Source organism: Trachinotus anak, unplaced genomic scaffold (assembly GCF_046630095.1).
Source record: "Trachinotus anak isolate AG129_WGS33_773 ecotype Australia unplaced genomic scaffold, CSIRO_AGI_Tana_v1 ptg000009l, whole genome shotgun sequence".
NCBI classification, from domain to species: domain Eukaryota; kingdom Metazoa; phylum Chordata; class Actinopteri; order Carangiformes; family Carangidae; genus Trachinotus; species Trachinotus anak.
This window is the reverse complement of record NW_027273860.1, coordinates 13,843,049-13,868,388: the sequence shown is the minus strand read 5'-3', so window position 1 is coordinate 13,868,388 and position 25,340 is coordinate 13,843,049. Positions and strand designations below refer to the sequence as shown.

Here is a 25,340-nt window from a genome sequence, read left to right as displayed (position 1 = left end):
CAGAATGAGCCGCTGTCAGATGTTTTCTCCACAACTAAACTGTATAAAGTGGGTTTTTTTTTCTCAAAAGGAAAAATTAATCATGTGTTATATGGCGTGGGTTGTGGGTTAATCCGACACACTTTGATGTGCTTTAGATTCATTCACATATATGTGCCTTTTCTTTGAGTCTGTTGTTCAAAAGGACTTCAGGTAGCTTTGAAGATCAGAGTTAACAGCAATAACGTCAGAACATTTTCCTTCCCACGGCCCTCCTTAGGTCTTTGAGCCAAAAAAACAAATTCTGTAAAAAACAACAAAATAATAAAATATTAATAATAGGTGTGGAAGTTGTTCACATAACCAATCAGGTAAAAACAAGCTATGGTTACTGGGTACCACTACATTTTTAGAAGATACTGGATACACATGTACATAGGATGAGCATGGTGATGAACACCAAGTTGAACGCTTGTAATTCAATCCAATATAAGCCTCCAACAAATAAGCTGTAAAAACTGAGGTTGGGATGAATTAACACTAATCAATTCAATGATTACATTTAAACCAATTTTGATAGAGAAAGTTATTTGATTAATTAATTAATAATTTGATTATTTGATCCGAGTCTATGAAGAAAGCCAAAGCGAAATCATCTTGCACCTAACACACAAACAGCAAACACGCCGGGGCTTGCTGGATCCCCTGCCAAAGACTTCTTATACTGCAGTGTCCTCCTCCATTTTTTTCACAAGGTAAGATCTGCTTTGTCACAGATAGCAAGCAGTTATTATCCTAGAAGCTTTCTAGTAGCTTCATATTGTCTAACTGTGCTGTTGGTGGGCTGAAAGCAGGCCTACTGCTAACGTTAGTCATGCTCTGTGTGGCTTCACGTTCAGCAGCTGAATTTTGCTCCCAATAGCTGACATTAAAACATAATGTGATAATGAATGAAAAGTTGTTAGATGAAAACTGGTGACAAGGTTATTACATGTCACTATGTATAATGAGTTATTGACACTTATCGAGTAGCTCCAGCCAATATGGTGACATGAGAGAGTGAGATTACAGTTGGTAAAATTATAAGTGACGCATAATAATATGAAATATTTAGTAATATAAATCAAAGTTCTTGGCAAAATTAATTTGGATTTATGCAATATATAAATTATATCAACAATTTTTTAAAGGTTTTGGCACTTTATACCACAAAATGACCAGTGAATAATATTATATATCATTTTGTAATCATTGCATTTTTTTTTTCTTGGTGATACTACTTTTTGAAAATTTTTAATGTTAATTTCTTAGTTTACTGCAACATTGAACTTGTAGAAATACAATAATGATAATATAATCACTTTTGAAGATGTTATGGCAAACAGTTGCCTCTTTTCACATGTTCACATTCAGCAGATATGGAACAACATTAGGATTCATTCAAAATCATCGTTTCTCACCACCAAATCCAAGCTGCAGTTCATCCAAGTCCAGCAGTTCCTCTCCATTTCACTCTGTTTTTGGACTGTTTGTCACGATTTTTGTTGGCTTCGGCCGTTCTGTCTCCTGCCATTCTCCATCCACCCACCAGATGCCCTCTGTCTTTCCAACCCATCCCTGAATCCTGACTCCCACATTAACCTTGCCCTGCAGTAACCCCTGGCCTTTCCCACCCACCCACACACCTGTTTCCATTTTCCTCATTATCCCAGCCACTATTTAAACCTGCCTTTTCCACCTGCTCCCTGTCAGCTTGTGTATTGGTTTTTATCCTGAAGATGTGCGTTTATGCCACCTGTACCTGTTTTTGTTCCTGTACCTGCTGCCATGCTTATCTGTCTGCCTGTAACCCTTAATGTGATCCATGTCACCAACTGAGCTGTTCCTGCTTACCTGGTTTTCCTGCATCTGGGACTCCTGTTTCCCTGTAGGCTACTCTATTGTGACAGGCTCTACCAACTTCTGAAGGAAATATCTGGCTGCTTAGCTGCTTAGCCGCTTAGCTGGCTGTTCACCAGCTAGTGACCGATTGTGTGTGTTTGTTGTTTGCTCCTGAGCAGACAGCGTAAAGTGGGTTTTCCTGAAAATAGCTCCCTGCTGTGACTGAAAACGATGCTGATGCAAGTAGTGAGAGTGAACCACAACATCACAGTCATGGGCTGTAAATCCAAAAGAATACGACCAAGGACACCGAAAAACCTCATAGAGCTGACGGAAACCACCACCACTTTCACATTATACATAGTCATGTGATCAACTGTCAATATGAAAATATTGATTGCATTGCTCCAGAAATACTTAATGGAAAAGTTTTGCTGATTAGATATTGCTGACTCCAGTTTATTCAGCATTACATAATTTCAGGAGAAATTGAGAAGTAATTTTATTCACAAAGTTGCTGAAAATCGTGTGCAACAGGAACATATGTCACTGACCTAGGGCACATCCTGTACATGTTTCATTAATTACACCTTTTAGAGCCATAATATTCTTGCAGTGCTGTAGTGAGTAGTCTGTAGACATCAGGGACACAACCCAAAGCAAACTATCAATAAGTTCAGATTGCTTTTACACTGGCAATTTACCACTGTTGTCTCCCCTGGCTGACGAGCGACACTGTTAACGTCCTGATACCATCATCTGTTCACACAAACATGTTCGCTGGGGACTTGACTGACAGGCGTGCGGGAACATGTTACATAATAATGTTTTGGATATCACCCCTATTCACACTTCCACTGATAATGACAGTTTCGGATGCTGTGTATTTAATGTAGTTACATGGCGTTGCAGTGACAGGCATGTTTAAGCATAACAGGGGGGGCTTAATATTTCAAAGTAATGTTGCCCCAGAGTGACAGCGGTGGGATGTGGTTAGAGTGGTGTTAATAATAAGAGAAAGATGTAAAGCCAATGCAAGGGCTCCCACACCCACCAGTCTCTATTGTCACATTAATGACAGTGGGCAGACATGAAGGATGCAGTAATGGAGATTCCCATTTTGTATTTTTCCCATCATTTTGTTCCCTTTTTATGTTGCCCCTATGACTTTGATCCCATTCATCCAGAAATCCATTGAACTGAACTTGCAGCATATTAAATGAATTATGCTGAGCTGGAAGTAGCAGCATTTGTTACAATCCATTGGAATTCATGTCTCCCCGTCCCTCTCCCTTTCTTCCCTCCCCTTCTTTGATGCTGTCTAGGTTAGGCCTGTGAAATGTAGTGTTGGGTAATAACTCCATTGCGTTGATTATTAGCCTTCACAATAGAGGCAAGCCTCCTCTGCCTGAGCACAGTCCCATAGAGGAAGGCTGGTATAACTTAATGTGGCATGAAAATAGCTCCTCAATTTTCCTGTGCACAGCCTTTCTAGAAACTGCCCTGTTCCACCCTGTAGATGCCTCTGGCCTTCACTGTTTCACTCCCTCCCTCAAAACTGTCTCTCCCTCTAAGTCTCACAGCATCCCTATCCATTCAGCCATCACACACCTCAGGCTGGGGTTCAAAGGTGTATGTATGTGTATACGTGCAAGGAGGTGCATGTCAGCAGAGAGCTGAGAGGACGTGAGGGGGAGGGGAGGAAAGACACGAAGTGAGATGTAAGGGAAAAAGCAGACAGAAATGTAGTGGGGAGCAGGTGTAGGGTCTGTGATTTATACTCAGAGGATTTGAGCATGAAATCAATTTGTGTTTAAGCAGAAGTGAGGCTCCACAAAGTAACTGTGTGCCACAAATAGACCCTGAGAAATTACTGCTCCCATCTAAAAGTTAAGGGGAAGGAAGGTTGAAGCCTCAAGGAGACAGTAGGTGGTAGGATGGACAAGGGAGAGGAAGATGGAAAGGGAGGAGAAGGGTAATAAAGAAATGGGGAAGAACAAGAAGATTTCAGTAATGTAGAAATTACAGGCATAATACCAACAGTAACTACAATACAAGTAGTAGCAGCTTTAATAGAAGTGAAAGGTCTTGAAAACAATGTGTTTGAAAAACCAAAAAACGTCAGATTTCTTTTTTTGGTTAATGAAAAAATAATGAAGTTAAATGAATAAGAGACATAAAAAAGGGAACTATTTATTTGCTAAGAGCAGTCTGTCAACTTTGGATGCAACAGCTGGCAGCTGAAATTAGGGCCCTGTTCAGGGACAAGCTAAAGTTTAGATAATTTGGGCTGCTCATATGTTGAGGGTTTTTAAAGGTCTGAACAACTTACAACTTAAAAAGTTTCAGTAATTTGCATTTACGCAGTGACACCACCCGAGTATAGCAGGCAAATACATATTTGAAAATCAAGAGTGAAAATCAGAGAAATATTGTCGAAAAGAGAATTATTTAGGTTTGAAACTGCTTCATTTTAATACCCCCCTTGAACCAAGTTTTTTATTTTTCATTTTGGCCACATGGGGATATCTGAAACAAAGTATGATCTGACAGACTCAAATCTCTCAGGTTAATCTGGCCAATTTGTTAGCGTAACATAGCCTGTTTACACATTCATCAGCAGCGCTGCAACATAAGCGATGGCCACCGAATCACTGTTAGTCCAGCATTCACTCTACTTTCAGCACTGTCACTACTTTGGAATTACATATCATCCATTGTTATAAAAATACTGATTATTGTTGCTTTGAAGGTGCTATTTGTAAGTTTTTGCAACTTTTACATAGCCAACATTAGCGTGAACAGCTGTTTACTTAGCAGTCTAGAAGAACCATTGTGGATTTAGCATCTAACTGCATTCCTTTACTAACCAACAGCTGTATCCAGCAGTGGAAATGTTAATCTTAATTCTTGTTTTGCTTTTATTTGTATCACTTTCTTTCTTCTACTGAAATTAGCATGATAACCATTTAGCCTGTGCCCAGCCAGGCCATCTTGTCACTTTCTAATAGAGAGTGGCTATAGCACCCAGGTGGCCCTGAAGTACCACTGCTCAGAGCATGTGCCTATTGTCTTGTCAATGCAATATGTCTGAAGCTGTTGGCAATACCACCCACTCATAACATAGATATATCACCATATAAGAATAAATAAGGTTGGCGTCTGTTTGCCTAAGAAAAACAGTGAATCTGGAACCAAGAACCTGAATTTGTCTCTCCAGTGTGTGAATCCTCTTAACTTTGTCACTGCAGTTGGTCAACTGTCAACAAGTCAGCATCATGTGTATTCTTTGGGCTCTTGCTTTCCAATTTAGCTCTATTTTTGAAGAGCTTGTGAGTCACAACTCCTTCCGCCATAACTAAACATTCCCTTGCAGCATCAACTAAAATGGAAACAAACAGATAAATTGTTTTTCTACAAACAACCTATTTTACATTTATATATATATATATATATATATATATATATATATATATATATATATATATATATATATATATATATATATGTTTGTGTGAAGTTTGTGATTTAACAGTGTGCTGATTTTTTTTTTTTTTTCACAGAGGCATAGCTGAGAAGCTGCACCAAAAAGTATGGTGAGGATGGAATGTGAAATACGGAGGCAACTACATTACGGAGGACTGAGATAAATGATTGAAGAGATAAAGTGTAGTGGAGGGGGAGGCAGAAAAACAGGTTTTTGCAGGCAAACACGACTCTAGAGCAGTCGTCTCAAATCCCTACTTATTTGAATCAAGTACACGTACTTCTCATTTCTCATGTCCCCTGCTGTCATAAATTCTGCTGTATCTACTAGCTAAGCAAGAGGGGAGAAAAATATGGTAGGACGCCTCCCCACAGCGAGATGTTCACTGCTTTTTGACATGTGTGTTATCGTGGGTCATTTCCACCTGCAGGACATGGCAGCTTGTTTCAATTTGATCCATAAGAACAGTTATATAATAGTCAAAATAATGTTTTGATGGACAGATTCATATAAGGTAAGGTAATGTCCTGCACATCCTTCCTCTAATTTATATCTCATATTACAGTTAATACGTTTGCAAACAATCTACTGTTTTGAAAATTGAATTGAACCGTTCTTTCCAGGAATGCACTTAATGTGACATTGAAAAAAATTTATTCAGACTTGTTATTTGCTGCTTAAACAACAAGCAACAACAAATTAAAGCAAATTTTATGAGTCTGCTAATTGATTTTCATACCTACAGTATAGAAATTTATGTAAACCAATGGCTGCCTGTAAGAGCCAGAAAAACACTGTACATCAAACACTGAAATTGTGCTAAAGCTTGCAAACCTGCCAGCTATGGTTCATTAAGGATCAGTCTAATAGGAGTGACAAAGATGACCTGTTCTGAGTTGAACAAGCGTCTACATCAATGCTAGGTGCTCTATGAGGTTGTACTGAGGCTTTTATCTGAATGCTACCGCCAGCCTGCTAACATGCTATATACCTTGTATACTGTATATATACAGTGCATTCCAACCCCTTCACTTTTACTTTTTCACCAAAATTGGTGCCTCCCATTTCTCTTCATCATCTTTGGGATGTTTCTCCACCTTGATTGGAGTTGTAAATGCAGTTGATTGGACATGATTTGGAAAGGCACCTGTCTATATAAGGTCTCACAGCTGACAAAGCGTATCAGAGCAAAAACAAAGCCACAAGGTGGAAGGGACTGCCTGCAGAGTTGAGGCAGAGATCTGGGGAATGCTGCAAAACTCATTTCTACTGCATTGAAGGTTCTCAAGACCACAGTGGCTCCATAATTATTAAATGGAGGAAATTTGGAAGAACCAAGACTCTTCATAGAACTGGCTGCCTGAGCAAACTGAGCAATCACAGGGGAAGGGCCATAGGAGAAAGGTGACCAAGAACCTGATTCTTGATCTGGCTGAGCTCCAGATATCCTGTGTGGAGAGGCCGGATGGAAAAATCTCTTCAGTGAAAGACACATGAAACCTGCTAGGAGTTTGCAAGAAAGCACCTTAAGACTCAGACTGTGTGAAACAAGATTCTCTGGTCTGATGAAACCAAGATTGGACTATTTGGGCTCAATTCCTAAGTGTCAAATCTGGAGGAAACCAGGTAGCACTCATCACCTGCCCAATACCAATCCAACAGTGAAGCACGGTGATGGCGGCATCATGCTGTGGCGGTGGTCCCGAGAGACCTGAAAATGGCTGTCGATTGACAGTCTCCATCCAACCTGACAGAGCTTGAGAGGATCTGCAGAGAAGAATGGCAGAAAATCCCCAAATCCAGGCGTGCAAAGCTTATCGCGTCAAGAAGACTCGAGGCTGTAATCGCTGTGCTTCAACTAAGTACTGGGTTAAGGGTCTGAATACTTATGTGAAGGTGATGTTCAGTTTGTCCTTTTTAATAAATTTGCAAAAATGTCTAAAATTTGGTTTTTGCTTTGTCATTTTGATGTATTGAGTTTTGACTGATAAGGGAAAAAAATAATTTTAACAATTTTAGCATAAGACTGCAACATAACAAAATGTGAAAAAAGGGGTCTGACTACTTTCTGAACTCTCTCATATAAACATTGCAATCCCTGAATTTGATCCAATATGCAGAACACAGCACAACCATGACAACTTTCCTCATGCTGAATAGAATTGATCAATTATAAAAACATACAGAGATGACTGAGAATTTAGCACTTCAATGTGTCTGTTGTGCCGTTAAAATGATGGTTATCTTGAAAAAAAGTAAGCTTCAAACTTATTGTTTCCCGGTTGAACTTTGACCTGAGCCTTCTGGTGGAGGAGAACAAGAGCAAAAGGAGTGAACCTGTGATGATCAATAAAGCATCTCACTCTTTCTTATCATGCTGCTTGTTGCACTGCTTACTCTCTGTTTCCTATCCTCACCTTCCACCCTATTTCAATTTGACAGTGATTGACATGAACAGCTAAGCAACTAAGTTACATATGAATGGTTCTCTGTCACATGCACACAAACCATAAGGCACCATGTCAGGTATTGAATAGTCAATGCTGCAGAGCAGAGCAGAAACCTTGGTTATTCATGTGTGGTAGTGCTGCTGCAGTGGCTCCCACAGAGCTGCATCAGTGTGTGTGTGTGTGTGTGTGAGAGAGAGAGTGAGCGAGAAATGTATGAGAGTATATATGTGTCGGAGGCATGATAGTGTGTGTGTGTGTGTGTGTGTGTGTGTGTGTGTGTGTGTGTGTGTGTGTGTGTGTGTGTGTGTGTGTGTGTGAGAGAGAGAGAGAGAGAGAGAGTGAGCGAGAAATGTACGAGAGTATATATGTGTCTGAGGCATGATATTGTGTGTATATGTGTGTGTGTGTGTGTGTGCGTGTGTGTGTGTGTGTGTGTGTGTGTGTGTGCACCTGTCAGCTTGAGCAAATTCACTCACCTGTGACGTCCTCATTCTGTCTCTCCATAAACCATCACTGAGAGTGCACCTCTCAAAGGCCCAGGCAACACACACACACACACACAGAGTCATATCAGCCATGGGCAGGTGTTGAGATCACTGACTTCTGAAGAGGATTTTACCAATGGCAGTTTGAATGTGCGCTATGTATTTTCACCCTCGGTAATGAATGGTCTCCCTCTTTCTCCATCTCTCATGTGTGTATGTACATCAGAGAGAGAGAAAGGGGGCGAAGAACAGAGAGATGGGTCGAGGGAGAGTGACAAAAAAGAAGGTGCGAGAGAGAATAAAAAACGAGCTGGATGCGGAGCTCTGTATTTGTCTTTTGCCTCTGAGTTGTGCAGTTTCTGCGTCTCTTCATTCCTCAGTTTTTCTGGGACATCACAGGCCAAGCTCTGTTGGAGTGACAGCAGTGATGAGTCCTGCAGGACGCAAACTCCCACATACACAACTGGAGATGCTTCTCTGATGTAGGAAAGCTGCATTCTTCCATCTAGTGGCCACATATGTGCACACACTTGCATGTATTCATGGATATAGGCTACGCAGTGATAGGCAGAACTGCGGGTTGGGCTGGTTGATATAGTTGAAATCAACGCGATGATATTAAAGTGAATATTTGTGAATAATTTTTTTTTTTCAGTCATAAACCATTCATTTGCATAACAGGATTTTAATAAAAGATTAGCAAAAGTTTTCGCGAGTCTCAAAATGTTGATGTCATTGTGATATCAGTTTGTGAGCAGAAACAACATTTATAACACAAATCCAGAGTTACAATCTGAAGGTGTTGAGTTTGAAATATACAGGCGTTTACTGAGGTTCTAATAAAGGACGCTTACAAATTGCAATGTGGGAGATGAAGTCTTTTGTCGCACACTAGGGACTGAAGCTTCAATTTTGACCATTCTTTTCCCTGCAAGTAACCTACTACATCGCTGGAGTTGTCCTTTGATTTACCTTTTCATATGACCTAGTCACTGCTGAGGCTGCAGTCCACATAGATTTCCTCATGCAAAAATGACGACTAACAGGTGAGTAAAACCACAAAATTCTTTGGCCTATCATCTTTGTCTTTAAATCCTGTTTTACAAATCTAAGGAAACTGATTTTTAGTAATGACTGGAGAACAGTGCAACTCAGGTTCTTTCAGAGGGACTATATCACAGAGGAGACTGGAAGAGAGGTTTGACACTCTTACTCAAACTTTCTTTCTTGAAGTTCAGATAGGATTTGGGCAGATCTGATGTATATGCAGAGGTCAAATTATCAAAGGGATCCATCTCTTCAGAGACACATCTCAGACAAGACTGAAGCCCAGGCTGCCACATTTTTGACAATATATGAAGCGTCTAGGTATGAATATCCCCTGTGCTCCCTCTTCGCTAGAAAATACTGCCTTAGGCTGCTGTTGACAGTAAGGATGACATCTGAATCATCTTGTCATGTTAAATAAGAGTTAACGAAGTCCAAACATTTTAATTAGACATATTAATTCATCCTTTTAGCAGCAGACTGCATTCTGACCTACAAGTGAACTCATGGCCTTTTGATTGGTTGTCAACACCCTCCTCAGGGACACTAATGCCCAAGCAACAGATTATTGCACTTTGATGAAAAATTTGATGCACAGAACACCTCTCCACTGCCAAAACCCATTGCTCATCAGCAGTGTGTCTCAGTGTGTGTGTGTGTGTTAGTGTGTGTGCAGTAAAACTTGTGGGTGTGGGGGTGACATTAGTTGCCCCATAAAATATGAATAAACAGATTTTGGAAATTACCTTATTGCATCTGTATTCTTAATATATTTCCCGTTGTTTATTTCAATGAATAATTCAAATGTGCTGAATTAATTCAAAATGGTATGTGTGCAGTTGCACGTGTGTGTGTATATGTGTTTGGATTGCGAGTGCAGTGAACATCACTTCTTATGGTCTAAGTGAAGAATGCAGCTGCCACTTCACACGTCAGTTGTACCATTACAGAGCTGAGTATTTGCCTGGACACACTACTGTGACCACACAAACACACAAACACATGCACACACACATAATCGTACACTCATCCAATTCACCATTCCTTAGCTATATCATAAGATGCGCTGCAGTATTTAAAACTTTTCAACTTCCATTCTTAAAATGTGTAAATGTATAAGTTAACAGCTGCTCTACCACCACAAACACAAATAGCACCCTAGATAGATACATTTTGAACGTATCTTTGTAGTATGTATGCTCTATCAGTCTTCTGGGGAATGAATAGAAGCAGATTCTTTACTTGAAATAAACTTTTATCCATTTTTTTTTTCATTTCCTTTTTTTTTCTGTCGTCTCTGTTACTTATAACACTTTTAGACTTTCCCTGCATTTCTCAGCTCTGCCCAAGGACACTGTCATGTCAACCAATTAATGAACCACAGTGGACATATGGTGCAAAAACAGAATAGGTGGTCACTGAGGTCACCACTTTTCCACATACACAGCTAGTGCCGTTTCCTCTTTCTCCCTGTTGGAACATTTCTTGCCTTTTCTTGCTCATCCTGCTGCTGCTGCTGCTGCTGCTGTTGCTATTTTGGCACAACAGTGGGCTTATAGGAGCCCAGTAAATCCCAATTATATAGCTCAGATGGATATAAAATAAGACCAAAGATAACTAAAACATAACATATTTATTACACATGACAAAAGCATAGATAATAATAATACACTCTATAATGATTAAATTTCAAATCAACTGTTTCAACCAAATTAGACAATATAGTGCTATATTATCTTCTACTGAATTGTCTTTAACGGTATAAAAAATATATATAATGAGATATTTCAATCATAGCAATTCCCATATTCATACTGTACATAACCTATCCTGATCTCAGATCTTATGCTGCGTTCACAACAGCGGGAAACTCGGAAACTTCTGTGTGGAACGTCCGAGTTCTGAAAAAAACTGCGTTTACATGATCGACTCAGAAAACAATATGAAACCTATGCCCATAACATCATCATTTCATTAGCCAGTGATGTTAATATATATGACGCTCGTCTAGAATAGTGGGCTCATATTAATTGTTGCAAGTATTTGAAAGAAACTGTGAAACAGGCAACTTCACTAATATATCAAGAATGTAAACATACCACACAATACAATAAACGACTTATTAAAAGTAAGTAAATATATTTTTTAATATTACTTTCTCTGCCAGTCACAGGACATCAGGGACCTGACTTTCCGACCAAAAAAAAAAAAAAAACAACCTGTTCATGCTTTCAAAGATATATTTTTTTTCAGAGTCGGTGTTCTTTATTCCCGATTTTCCTATGTGAAACTAAAAGCAGCATTAACCCCTGGCTACGACTGACGTCACCGCGCTCCATACGTCCTGCAGGTCCTGACGGGAAGCATATGATGTCATCACGCATCGTTTCCAAACAATGCTCAGGAAGAAGCCACGTTGACGGTCCAGACTGAAGTGTAGTGCACATTTACAGGCAGAATAAAGCAGGGGTTTGTTTGTTAGACGCTCTGGTTCCTTCTCGCGTCAGACTCCAGATCCGAGCCGAGATGTCATCACCGCCGAAGGAGAAAGTCGAAACCAAAGGAGGACATCCCCCTGCAGGTAAAACTCCCAGGGGGGTTGTGTTGTTTTTAAAAGCTCTCAATAAACCCGAAGGCCTTAGTGTTTGCAGGGTGTCAAAGCAAACATCACATGGTGATGATTTGTACACATGTAGCTACCGAACTGGCGGATACAGCGACTGTACCGTTCAAGACTGCATGCAGCATAACCTGCTATTTTTTTGTCAATGTCGTACGTTTCCGTACTTCCTGGTTGACATGGATCATTTAACGTGAGTGAGGGTGGTGATGTTGCGTTGATCGGTAATCATCGAAGTCTTCTGTAAATGCTTTTAGTTGCAACGCTGGAGCTAATGGTTGCTTGGTTGGCGGTGACGTGGAGGTCATAGGCTCCAGTCTTGTGGATGTTAGGCTGGAGGAAAAACAGATAAGGTGTACGTGGACATGAGCAGTGTGGAAGGGCACTGGGCCACAGCAGCTGCAGGACTGATAGCACAGTAAGATAACAAGTGCCCCTCGCACCCAACCTGTGATTAGTGGGAGGCCCAAAGCACATACAGGTTACAGCGTGTCAGTCTTAAACAAACAAGCAGGTCTCTTACTGCAGATGTATGGGCACTGGAGATCACTGACATTCTGGTTTCTACAAACAAACCCCTCGGCATTGAGGTCAGAGGTCAAGGTCATCAACAGAACAGCAGCTGTCCTGCAGCTGCGAAGAATTCATTGCGTTGCAGTATCAGGGAGCTTTGCGTCTCCTAATTGTTTTAAATTGCTGCTTTTACGCTGATCATTTGTGAGCTCTTGAAGTGATTGTCTTAGTTCATCTACTAATCAGTGTGTGTATTTGTGTGTATTTGTGTGTGTGTGTGTGTGTGCGCATGTTGCAGTGAAGGCAGGAGGAATGAGGATAGTGCAGAAGCACCAGGCAGCTGCTGCCCCAGAACCACCGCAGAAAGACGACGAGGAGTACGTCAGCAGCAGGTAACACGCCTACACAGTCATGGAGAGATGGTAGAATGGGCCCACTGGCCACAGGCCCACAGGCCCACAGGCCCAGAGTCTCTGTTTGAAGTGACTGTTCATATTTTTTGTGTGAAGGTAAATCAAACAACCAAAGAGCCTCAAAACAATTGCAGAAAGAGAAAACAGACTCAAGATGACTACAAGAAGATGCATAATGATATCAGAGAGATGTAAAATGACTGTAAGGACACACAAAACAACTGCAAAAAGACACAAAGGGAGACAAAAGGGACAGAACGACTGCAAGGAAATACAAAACATTGTATCTCTTTCTCTTGTGTCTTGATTGTCTGTAGGGGAGACGTGGAGCCTGTCATGTCTGTCCAGTTGTCTCCTAATCCATCCATGCACAAAGTTAATCCACACGAAAAGCACCTACACACATTTACTGAAGTAAAACTGGTTCAATTCTCTCTCTCTAGTCAATTTATGAGACAAAAGTAAACGCACAGCATTTAGATTGAGGGACCATCTGTGCGATGTACGACTCTGTGGTTGTTTGTAAGTAACAAACAAACACACACCCTGCAAATTGCCAGCAAAGCAATTGAGCTGCTTTCACTTTTCTATAAGGCTATACTGTAGGCAATTTTGCAGCAGACTTGCTGTGTGCTGTTGCTAGCTAATTCAGTAAACAGCATAATTACTGCATAATTACAGCATTAACTTCAACAGCCCATTCAGCAGTCACTATTGTTTGCTATAGGCAGCCTTGGTTTGCATATTTTGTTCTGTTTCCATATTAGCATGTTCGGCTTTTGCTGCTTGAATGCATTGTTTGTACTGAGGTCATACTGTTCGTGTGTGTGTGTGTGTGTGTGTGTCTGCGCCTGCCTGCTGCTACGCCCACATATGTCTACTCAATATTCATGAGGACCCATCAGCTATGTGCGTGTCGGTACAGGTGGCGTATTCACACCACATATCAGTTTGTGTGTGTGTTAATGAGAGGTGATAAATGAGAACTGACAAGCAGTGCGCAGCAGTGAGCGGGGTTCAAGAACACTGCCAACTGTCAAGAAATTTTCTGTGCATGCACTTTATACCCGCAACCTCACTCACACATTCAATTGTTACCTCCACCAAGGAGGTTATGTTTCCACCCGTGGATGTTTGTTGATTTGTCAGCAGGATTACGCTAAACGTATTGAACTGATTTGCACCAAACTTGGTGGAGGGATGGGGCATGGGCCAGAGAAGAATCCAGTAAATTTTGGTGAACCCCCAGTTAAAGGGGCAGATCCAGGAGTATTTTATTTTATTTAGTTTTTTTTTTTTTTTTTTTTCACATTCTCATCAATTTCTCACTAAAAATCTTGTGCCATGTTTAGGACTGTTTGGTCTGGGTAGAGATGTATGCTCTTCCAGTACCATTCTAGTATATTACATGCTCCTTATCCACGGTGCTTGTTGAGCATTTTCATGCAATTCAAAGCAGAATACTCTGAATCCTGTAAGTGGCAATAAGTCATTTCCCTCTGCTTCCCTTTTCTTTGTGCGAAGATGAGTGGCAGTAAGGCACAGGGTATTTACAGCATGTGAAGAGTGCGGTCAAGTAGCCAACAGAAGTACAAAAGCAACGAGTGTACTGTTCAAAGGTAAAGACCTGCTTTAGAAGGAGAAGGAGAGAAACGCTTATGAGCGTCGTTCACCTCAGTTGTAGCAGACACTGGTCATCGTGTGGCCGCCATTCCTGCCTGCTGAACATGCACTTCCTGTGTTGTGTCACAGGATATGGAGTCATACTGTTCAACATGAGACGCAACTTGGGGCTGCAGCCGACCATCATTTTCATTTTCTTATTCTGATTCTCACATAAGCAATTAATTGTTTAATGCCCATCACAACTTCCTAGAGGGTAAGGCCGATGTCTTGAAAAGTTTCTTGTTTTGTCCCGTCAACAGTCCAAAATGCAAAAATATTCAGTTTACACTGATATCGAACAGAGAAAATCAGCAAATACTCACATTTAAGAAGCTGGAACAACATGTGACGTATGTGATTCAGAAATGACAGAATCAGTAATTAAAGTAGTAGCCAATTAATTTTCTGTGGATCAGCTTAATCAAGTCATTATTACAAGTTAGAAGGAGTCTCTAGCGCTTCAGCCCCTCCACTGACGGAGGTCGGTGCTCTCAGAATAGAACAAGATACCACAAGCAATTCAAGAGGCCACTTCTGAACTACTGACAGATAAGTGGTTTATAATATATATTAGTATTAATATTAGTATTTTATTTGGGTTCAGTTGCTCGGAAATAGCCCATTGAACTGTTTGTAATTATTACAGGATAAATGAAATAAAGACATCATTATTTGTCCAGCAATAAAAACACCCTTGTAATCATCTTGTACTCTGAAGATATTCTGTAGGGCAGAAACTTCACGAATCAGCATTCGGATTTCAAAGAAATAACTCCCTACTGTTTTTATGATTGTATTATCTCCTTTACTACTTGCACTGCTGTCTTACCTGAAAATCTGATGAATGTGTTGTAATAAGTTGCACTGGTGCAGGATCCAGCAAAATGCCTGATTTGTAAATTTAATAGAGAATTTTGAGGGTGGAAATATCTCTCTTTTCGCATGTGTAAACGGACGCACCAGAGACACACAGGGTTTAATAGTTGCCTGGAATCATTGCTTAGGCTGTGAAAATAAATTAGAGGAATAGTGCATTTTAATCAGTGAGGAAACCCATTTTAAATCAGCCCTTAGCTTGGTAAACTCCTCTTGGCCTGGCTGTGTAAATGTAGGTTTACCTTCCTACTGTGAAATGTTTATCTTTAATTAAAAATTATGTGTCAGCGCATCCAAAACAAAACAAAACCAAAAAAAAAACAAAAAGCTGCAGAGTAACTGCACTCCATCAATAAATAGTCAGTGAAACTCTCTCACTCACACACACTCTGTCTGTCCCTCTCTGTGTCACGCTGATGGACATCTAGCAGGTGGCTACTGGGTAAATTTCACATTAGTGGCAGGCAGTGAAGCGTTGTAGTCAGGGGAACACCTGCCGTACCCAATCTAGCTAAGATGGACAGATGGGGCAAAGAGGGAGAGATAGGTTGCTGGGATTATGGCGAGGAGGAGAAGGAAGGATTCTTATGGTATGGGGAGCAAGGGGAGCCGTGGTTATATGAAGATATATGAAAGAGGAAAATTATTACTCAGTAAGAGATGCAGTAATGGAGGAAGGAGAAGGGTAGCTAGGGGTGATATACAGACAAGAAAGGGAAAGTGGCGCCCCAGCGGAGGCATCCTGCCCGCTAACGTTCAGGTGAAGTGTTTCTTCTTCTGTGTAAGAAGCTGGAAGAGATAGCACAGGCGCTAAACAGAGGAACACATGGTTGTTTCATCACTCAACGTGTTGCCTCTTATTAAAATGAATACTCGGTTTATGAGCTGCTCACATGTCGTTCGGAGGATCAGCTCAGTGTGTAAGAACTGCATGCAAGGTGATCACAGGCCTCATGTCAGTTGCTCTGTCACCTCTCCTACATATTTTGGTGAGAGGTGGATATGTTCCAGAGGCTCAGAAAAAGAGCGGGTGGTGCTGTGTGCGTGCTTGACTAAATCACTGCACACACAAACACACACACACACACACACACACACACACACACACACTCTCTCTCTGTATGTAGGAACTGTGGTGAAATGTGCAGTAAGCTGACAGCTCATGGTGAAAAGTTGAGAGAGGGAAGGAAAGAAGAGGAGGAGGAGGAGGAGGAGGGAAGAAAGGCAACAGGCATCAGTTTCTATGGCAACCATCACCTCGCCCACGGCAACAAACTTCCTGTTATGCCGAAGCAGAGAGCGAGAGCTGGGTGGGGCAGTGGTGGTTTTGAAGCTAAACATAGAGAAGGGAAAAACCACAGCAATGCATTAATGCACATTTGACTCTTTGGGGTATTTGTTCATATTTGCAGTCTGGATCTCCCTCCCTCTTGTTCTCCCTTTTTCTCCTTCTCCTTTTTCTCGAACTCTTCTCCTCTGGCACAAAGAAAACTCCTCTTCAGGATTCCTTACAGTTCTCTACTGCCCTCTGCAGGCTCCCTCTGCCTCCATAGGCAGCCACCTTCCTCCCAACCACACCAAACTACAGCGGAGACCTCTGTCACTTTTGGTTTGTCTCTCTGTGGGCCCTTTCCGCAGCATTGCTTTCCTTTTCACCAGGTAGAAAAGATGAAAAAAGGCGTCAGCAGCGTAATCTTATGGCAAATACTTTTGTAGTTCAGTTTTGTTAAGTCGTGATTAAAAAAGTCTTAAACTCAGCATCTGTCTGTTTATTAAGCCTGACTAAAACCTGTCTGTGTACTATCTGTATTCATGTATTTAACTGCTAGGTGTCAGGTGAAAAGCTTACACTCACCTCTTATTTTCCGTTTGACTTTAAAAAGGTTTTTTTTTTTTAAATACTTTTTAAAGGAGTCAGATGCTTGTTAGCTGTCTGTCTCTCTGACAGGCTTACACTCCTCACTCCTGTCTATCTGTCTACACTTATCTTGTCCGTCTGCCCTCTGTCTCTCTGGCCTTAAAGCCCCGATCCCAGCAACAACAGGCGTCTGATACCTACATGCTTCAAATGCTGTAGTGCCTTTTCCTTCATCCCGGGTTTTGTTTTATACCTCCCCCTTCCTTTGGAGGCAATATTTCAGCATTTATCTTCAGATTGCACAATGGAGATAAACATTCAACAGAATAGAGTCGTGAAAGCCCAGCGTGGGGTGGATACCAGCCCACACTGTCTCAGTACGTGAATACACATCCAACTGAGCGCGCCTGTTCACCTCAACCCAACAGTGTCTCACCTCACTGTAGCTGGAATCGAAATTGTAACTGAAGCAGCTACTGTGCAGATGTGCTGCATGGTGTAATACATGTACAAATACACACATGTAAAGTCGTTATAAAGATAATTTGTTGTTCAAACCAAGTTTCCACATTTGCAGAAACAGATTGACTGGTAGTAGTGGCAGCTGCACGTTAATCAGATAGTTAACAGCTAGGAGGGCCTGTTAAAATAAATGAGGAAATCTAGCGTGCTATTCTTCAGTTTAATATCATGTATGTAATGAAAGCAGATACCTCTGCCATGCAGCAGGGCACTCTGTCAGATGTGTTTAAAATGAGAATTTATCCAACAGGTTTTTACACATGAGCCTACGCAATTAACCTCCTGTTAGTATTTCTCACAGTTTTCTTCATTTGGCACTTGCCATATGGAGATTTATTCTCCATTTGTTCATATATTGTTAAATTATTTAAATCTCCACTTTCAAGCCAAATGTTTGCTGAAAACTAGCAGGACCACCGCACAGCTAGCGAGGCCTTAATTTGAAAGAGGATCTCGAGGCTCTAATAGGCTATAGTTAAATTAATTGAATTGCTAATCGAAAACCTCTTAACCCCACAATTTGACAAGTGGCTAGCGAGGGATAATCAGTGAAATTCAGTATATTCCAAGCAATCAATTTAATAGCAAGGTAAAGATTCTCACTGAGATAAGTAGCAGGAGGCTATTCAGTGCCAGGATGTTGATTGCAGAGATGGAGGTAAGTCAGATGTGTTGGCGATGCATAACTGTGATTGAAAGGTTGTGCGTGGATCCTGAAATATTGAAAAATAAGTAGCAGATGTTACAGATGTGATGGAATCCGAAGTGATTTGATTCTGACTGCTGAGGCTGCAGTTTGTCATCTGTGTTAGAAGCTTCACCTTTTCAACATGTTTGGATTGTTAATGAGGTGAGCTGTAAGTTGGACAAGCTCGCAGCGATAGCTAATGTCTTTGAGTGGAGTTTTGAAGGTGGCTACCACAACTGCACTCTTTTGCCGGGGGTGACAATGCCATAAAATGAGACGGCACTCGTTTGTCATGTCAAGGTCGATACTTACCTCAGGTTCCGCATTCCTCCTCCGCATTTTTTTCTCTGCCTCCATCCCTTCCACTATGTCTGAGTGAGTGCCCACCTCCCTCTCTTCTCCCATGCTTTTCTCCTATCCTCTAACGGTTCAAATGTTATAGAGATATTTTGCTCCTGTGTCCTCCCTGCCCTCTCACCTTCCCTTGCCGCTCTTCCCCCTCCTCCGTCTGCTCTGACTTGCCTTCGCTGCTCGTCTCTCTTTTTTCCTCCACTTCTTTTTCCTTTCCTCCTTCCCAAATCCTTTCTTTGTCATCGTTTTCCTCTATTACACTCTTTTCCAGCTTTCTCTCACCTCCCTCCCTCTCTCCCCGACGCTGCTCTTCTCATGCTTTCCATCCAGAAGCTGTGAGCCCCAGTGTTTGGCCAGGATGAATGGGAGCTATTTAAATTGCTGGCAGGTCCATCCGATGTGTGTGTGTGTGTGTGTGTGTGTGTGTGTGTGTGTTCCCAGAGAGAGTAAGAGTGTGGGTGTTATGACAACTTAGGATGTTCGCGTTTTGGATTTGTGTTACTTCTGGGGCTTTGGATGGAGCCTGATGGGTAAACCTTTGTAAATATTGCCATACTGTATATACTGTAAACTGTACCCTTGACCTGCGTAGTATATCATTAAATTACACACACAATCATCACAGAGTAAAGCCCCAGGCACACACTCTGCGTGTTGTCTTCTCTATATTGTTATGAACTCTACAGATAATTTTATTTTTTTATTTTTCCTCTTTCTTCTTTTCAGTCCACCAAAGGTCCCAGTGATTGTGTCTGGAGTGGTTACAAAGGTAAGCTGCACACACATACACCACCAGCAGTGAAATAAGCATTGTAAGATGGTTTATATCTGGGACATGAGCTCTACAGGGAGAGGTAGAGGCTCAGTGCTGAGATAAAACAAGAGAGAAGAGTAAAAAATAAATAACTAAAAACTGGGGAGAAAACCAGTGGAGTGCCAGAGGGAGAAAAAAGGAGATAAAATGATGAAGCGTTACAATCACAAATCATATAACAATAATTAAAAATCACCCTAATTTATTGAAAAATAACCATTGTTAATTATAAATCATTGTTATGCACAGCGGTAATATAACCATAGAGCACATAAGGACTGGTTTAATCCATTTTGTTATTCAAAATGTTATGTACAGTATATTGTGCATCAGGTGTAATATCTTAATAGCTAACAATATTATGAACCGGCACCACTGTTTTACAACATTAGAAATGACCACAGTTAAACCAACACCTTTCTGACTCAGAGTCAACAAAAATAGAATATGATAAGCTTTAGTTGGTTATTTTATTGCAGAATGCTGAATTACGTTATGTGGCTCAAGTATTGCTTTAAGTGCATCGGCCACCGTGTCTGTGTGTTACTGTAGGTTTTATCAGTCTTGACCCGAAAAGTGGGTCAAAGTCTTTGAATAGCCATGTTTGTGTGATTTTTGACTGTGTGTCTTAGATGTATTGTGTGAGTGTATGTATGTGAGTGCATGTGGGGCGGGTGGACGGGCTGTGAAAAAGTGTCCTTGACTTCTTGGAAGGCTCCATTCCCTGCCTTGTGTGTCTGTGTGTGTGTGTGTGTCTGTGTGTGTCAGACGAGGCTGATTGTTTGCGGAAGATTGCAGTGATATCAGCAAGGTGGCAGGCATCCCATTTATCCCCTGATCCTCCTCTAGCCTTCCCATTCGCCCCCTATCACTGCCATCAAACCCAGAGGCGAGCACCGCACAAAGCCTCAGAAAAGCCTTTTAGGAGCTAAGTGTCTGTGAGTTTGTGGTCGGCTATGATTTTTTTTTTTTTTTTTTTTTTTTTAATATGTAAAAGATAAGACATTTCCTGGCTGTGTATTTTCTGTTTTCCTTTTCTCTCCGAATGGTAGAGTGAGATTTACGTTATTTGATTTAAGATTGCAGGTAGATGTAACTAAACTAGAAGCTGTAATGGAAAAGTATTACAGGTAGGTAAGGTAATAATAAACATGTTCCTTCCTCGCGTTCAGTTACGGTTCAGACCTCATTCCCTTCTCCTAGCTTGGATCAGATGTCACCAGAAATTCCTATTCTATGCTCCCAAAAAATACACAGTTAACTTTATGTCAAAGTAAAAGAAAAAGAGTCCTTGACAGGGAACCAAAGAAGGAAAAACTTTATTGGTTTTGTACTGTACGCAGACAGACCAAGTAAAACATTGATTAAAAGTTAAGAAATGTACACATTGAACCACATAAAACCTTTAAAATCTCTTCCATTTAAACATGTTAAATGTATTTTAATAAAAAATAGATTTAAAAAAAAAAAAAAATCACATTATTCCTCCTGATAGATAGTTCTGCCGTGTATTGAACTAGTGAAAATGAGATGGGGAAACATGCCTAGCCAATCACCATGACTCTGTCACACGGCAGTAATAGAGTTAATTTGTTGCATTCCCTCCCATACCTCTGCTTCAGTGGGACGGAGATGGAGAGAGGCTTTGAGCTTCAGAAGAGAGAAGAAGGGCAATTGGAGGTCAGCTCCATCCACGTCCCATGCAGTTAGCTGTGGAATTGGCTTTAAATGAAAGAAACGCGCGCTCTGTAAATGGTTTGTGCCCACCTACAAACATGCACAGAAAAAGTAGTGCACAGCCACACATACAGAACAAAACCAACACACACACATACAGTGAGGATTAGGGTCAAGCAAGGATGGGGTGGGCGGGTAAAGTTCAGCGAGAGGCTCAGAGACGTAGGGAATGTGTGTTTCCATGTGTGTGTTTTTGCAGAGCAGCTGATTAAATTGGTTACATAACTTTATCTATGTGGACATCTTAGGAATTCAGATTATGAAGGAGCTGTGTGTTGGATTATTATATCTATTTATGCTGGAGTAATAACAGTCACATCTGGCAACATCTGGACAGATGTCAGCAAAATACCAACTTAAAAGTCTAGTACTGTAGATGACGGAATTAAAACTGTCAATAATAATCCACTTAATCATGCTTGCGGCAAAGTTATGTGTGTTTAAAGTGCGCTTTAAGCAGCTGGTTTCCTAGCTTTAACCAAGCTCACCAGCCACTGTTTCATTCATCCACTTGAACTAATGTTTCTATCGTAAATGGGGTCAGTGCGAAGACGGCAAGAGAGAAAAGTGTAAAATGAAATAACAGGCAAATTAAGGTGAGGACCAAAAACCAAACCAGTGAAGAACAGGGGAGTAAGGAACAGGTAATGATGAAGGAAAGAAACCGAAACATTGAAAGAAAGACAAGAAAATGCTTGCAGGGAGAGATAAAAAGAAAGAAGGAAGGAATTGAGTCATTATGTAGAAAGTCGCTGATTAAAATTCTGCATTCCTCAGTGAATGATCAAATTCCTGCTTTGATCCGATTTAGAAGCAAGGCTGTTTATGGGCATTTTTCTTGGAATAAGAGATTGAGGTTGCAGAGCAGATGAGTAGGGACAGATAAGTGCTCCATACTGTACCCTTCATGCACTTTGGGGATTTCCTCATTATTATTATGATTATCAGGGGTGAAGGATTTAAATATAGGTCATAAAGTTCACATATTGTATGCATGAGCAAAACTGCACTTTATATGACAGTGTTTTCTAATGTTTTCACAAACATTAGGTTTGTACGAAGAAATAATGAACACTGTCCAGTTATATTTGCATCAGTGTTGATGTTGTTGAGTTAATTCTACTGGTTGCATTATCTTGTTCTGTGAACCATGACGAGCCTTTCACTTAACAATCACATCAATATGCTACTGTTCAATGGTTTTCTGGGTGAATATCAGCTGTACTCTATGTTGTTGCAAAGGCAGGTTTGTAACAGAAACGATACAGCAAAGCTTGTGGTTGTATCAACTGAAAGTAGAGCCTCAATCATGATTTCCCCAGCTCACAAATATAAGATGAGGACAATTTAAGACAAATGTTGCCCTCATGATTTGAGCAGTATTTGTTCTTGTATGACATTTTAGCATTTACCTCTCTCAGTCAAGAGTAATTGTCATCATAGTCATCAGAATTGAACTGTTGTTCCAGTAACTTTTTAAAAGTTATGTAGATGTTGTTTTGTTAGATGTTTGGCAGACGTGCTATGCATGAACTAATTTAAGGCTAGAGCTGTGAGCTTTAGTTTCTAAGCCTCTTGTGCAAATCCAAAGCTGAATGCAGTAAATTCTTCCGCTCTAATGTCCTGCTGACTTTATTCTGTCCAGGGTGATAAGGACTTCACCCCAGCAGCTGCCCAGGTGGCTCACCAGAAGCCCCAGCCTGGTATCCCCAAGCTGCCCCCTGCCCAGCACATCAACCAGCACATCCACCAGCCCCGCAAGTGAGCCAGGCAGCAGGCTACAATGGCTACGCTAACTCCACCAGCCGGCCTTCCCAATGGAACACATAGGATGAAGTCGTTTCCCCCACAAGGCACAGATCTCCTCTAAACAGTCAGAGTAATTTTTGTTGCGTTACATGTACAAGGAATTTGTCAGCAACAGACACCTAATGCCAATACAGCCATTGTAGAAGTCCCACTCTTAACACCCTTGCTGCATTGGTGCTGCACTCTTAGTTGTGCAATTTTGGATCTTCTCCTTGATTGCTTTGACAGCTGTACAGTCTTAAGATGGTATGAATGGGTGGAGGGTCTTCTAAAATGGCTTTTTTTTTTTTTTTTGGATTAAATGAGATGAGTAATTGATCTTGGATCTGAGTCTGTGGGGGGGAACTCTCACTCCACCAATGTGCTGACCAATACCACAACATTGCAACCAGCCAATTACAGCATCCCGTCAATCAGGCCAACTAATCAACCAGTCACCTCACAGTGATGAGCCCAGGCTCCAGCCTTCTACCTATGATCTTCATAGACCAAAAGATCCAATCAACCAATCATGTGGCGGACACCAGTTTCACATTATCACCACAAAACCAAAAAAGAACACACAAACATCTTCTAAATCACAAGAGTCAGTTTGATGCGAGTGTATTACTGAGACTGTTGCCAAAGTGCACGTGTACATGGACCAGAGGAAGTAAAACTAGCCATTTACATGACAGCATTAACCATTTATTAGCCCAAATGCTGATGTTACCAGCAACTTTGACAAGCATTCCATTTAACCCTTTCCCCACCAAATACTGTATGTCCACCAAAGTTAGGGATGTAGTGATCAATCAGCCTGCAATCGAAATTTCTAAATATACTTACTCCAGAGAACAAACTGGACATCTTCAGTTTTATAGAAGCCCCATACAGTGAACCAATGAGCCATTTCTCTGTAATGATGGCTGTCGTTACCTAGGTAGCTACTTGATGCATGTCGTTCACGTCATGACTCAAGATTGCCACCTACAGTTACAGCAGAGGCGGATATTGCTTTTTGGCTAGAGCAAAACCTACTTAGCTTTTGCTACAGTTTCCTCCTATGTTACTGTGCTTACCTTTATTTAACAGAGGAGAGCCCACCTCTTCCTGTGATCTGCACTCTTAGCAGTGTTAACAAATTTTAATGCAAACTCAACCTGCTTCGTCGTAAGTGCCTCGTTAGATTTGAGTGACAGGAAGTTACATTTTATCTGCAACACACAAGCGTCAACTGGAATGAAAAAGCAGATGAAACTGTAATGAAATCTAAAGAAAGCTAATTACTGTGAAGCAGCTGCAGGATGCTTTGTGTTTACATTAACATTGACCTTAATATCACAAGGGACTAGTGTGCATCATTACCAGCTGGAGAAAACATTGCAGAGAAGAGCAGTTCAGAAGAGTGAGGCTCTTAACAGTAAGATGAAGGTAAGGACATGGGCATCTTAGGCAGAAGTGCACAAGTGCAAAAATGGCAGATTCTACATTCCATAGAAAAGTGATTGAACAAATACTGTATGTCAACCATGTGACGGTTTATCAGCCTACCGAAAATGCAATACATTTCATTTCTACAAGCCAGGGTGTATACAGATATGGATCTTGGCATATCAGAAATCTTTATCAGCTACCAAAATCCAGATCGGCATTTCCCTAGAAATGATGCATATCAACACACCCAAACACACACCACCCTTTTCCTTAATCACCCGTTCCCTTACACAGTCAAGTGAGATTTGTTGCAACACTAATGTTCAGGTTTCCAGAAAAGAAAGAAATTTACCTTGCCAAGAATGAATGATCTCCTATGTTAATTTAAATAAGTTTTAAAAGAGTTTTATTTTTGTTTTTCTCAGTTCTTTTTTCATGAGTAAATTGTTCAAATTGTACAAATCTTTAGTCATTGAGTGGACTTAGGTATTAGGTGTGGTTGTCATAGTAAATAAAGATGTAGACTATCTTGAAAAATGCCTTTTTCAGCTTGTCTTTATTTGACTACGAAAATCTTGTTGTCTTGAGGCTCAGCTGAAACATTTGCCACATAAAAAAAGATGTTTTAGCTCAGTATTAGATGAGGTGAATGATATAGTTGTAATATTTTGTACAGTTTGGAGAAAGAAAATGTTTTTAAAAAGTTCAAACTAGTCCCGCTCACCTAGA

At 40.8% G+C, this 25,340-nt stretch overlaps 1 protein-coding gene across 1 annotated transcript; it reads left to right on the top strand.

The window, feature by feature from the left end:
- Positions 1–11,704: 11,704 nt before the first annotated feature.
- dap (death-associated protein) lies at positions 11,705–25,148 on the top strand. Its single transcript, XM_071485476.1, has 4 exons — positions 11,705–11,910; positions 12,761–12,854; positions 19,562–19,604; positions 23,032–25,148. The coding sequence occupies exons 1-4, from the start codon at positions 11,856–11,858 to the stop codon at positions 23,149–23,151; spliced, it is 312 nt and encodes a 103-aa protein (XP_071341577.1). The 5' UTR covers positions 11,705–11,855; the 3' UTR covers positions 23,152–25,148.
- The last annotated feature ends 192 nt before the right edge of the window (positions 25,149–25,340 follow it).

Bases quoted from the DNA above. Each gene is read 5' to 3' on its own strand.
- dap (XM_071485476.1), top strand. From the start codon at position 11,856: ATGTCATCACCGCCGAAGGAGAAAGTCGAAACCAAAGGAGGACATCCC. The intron at 12,855-19,561 runs GTAACACGCCTA...TCTTCTTTTCAG, and splicing joins GAGGAGTACGTCAGCAGCAG to TCCACCAAAGGTCCCAGTGA. The intron at 19,605-23,031 runs GTAAGCTGCACA...TATTCTGTCCAG, and splicing joins TGTCTGGAGTGGTTACAAAG to GGTGATAAGGACTTCACCCC.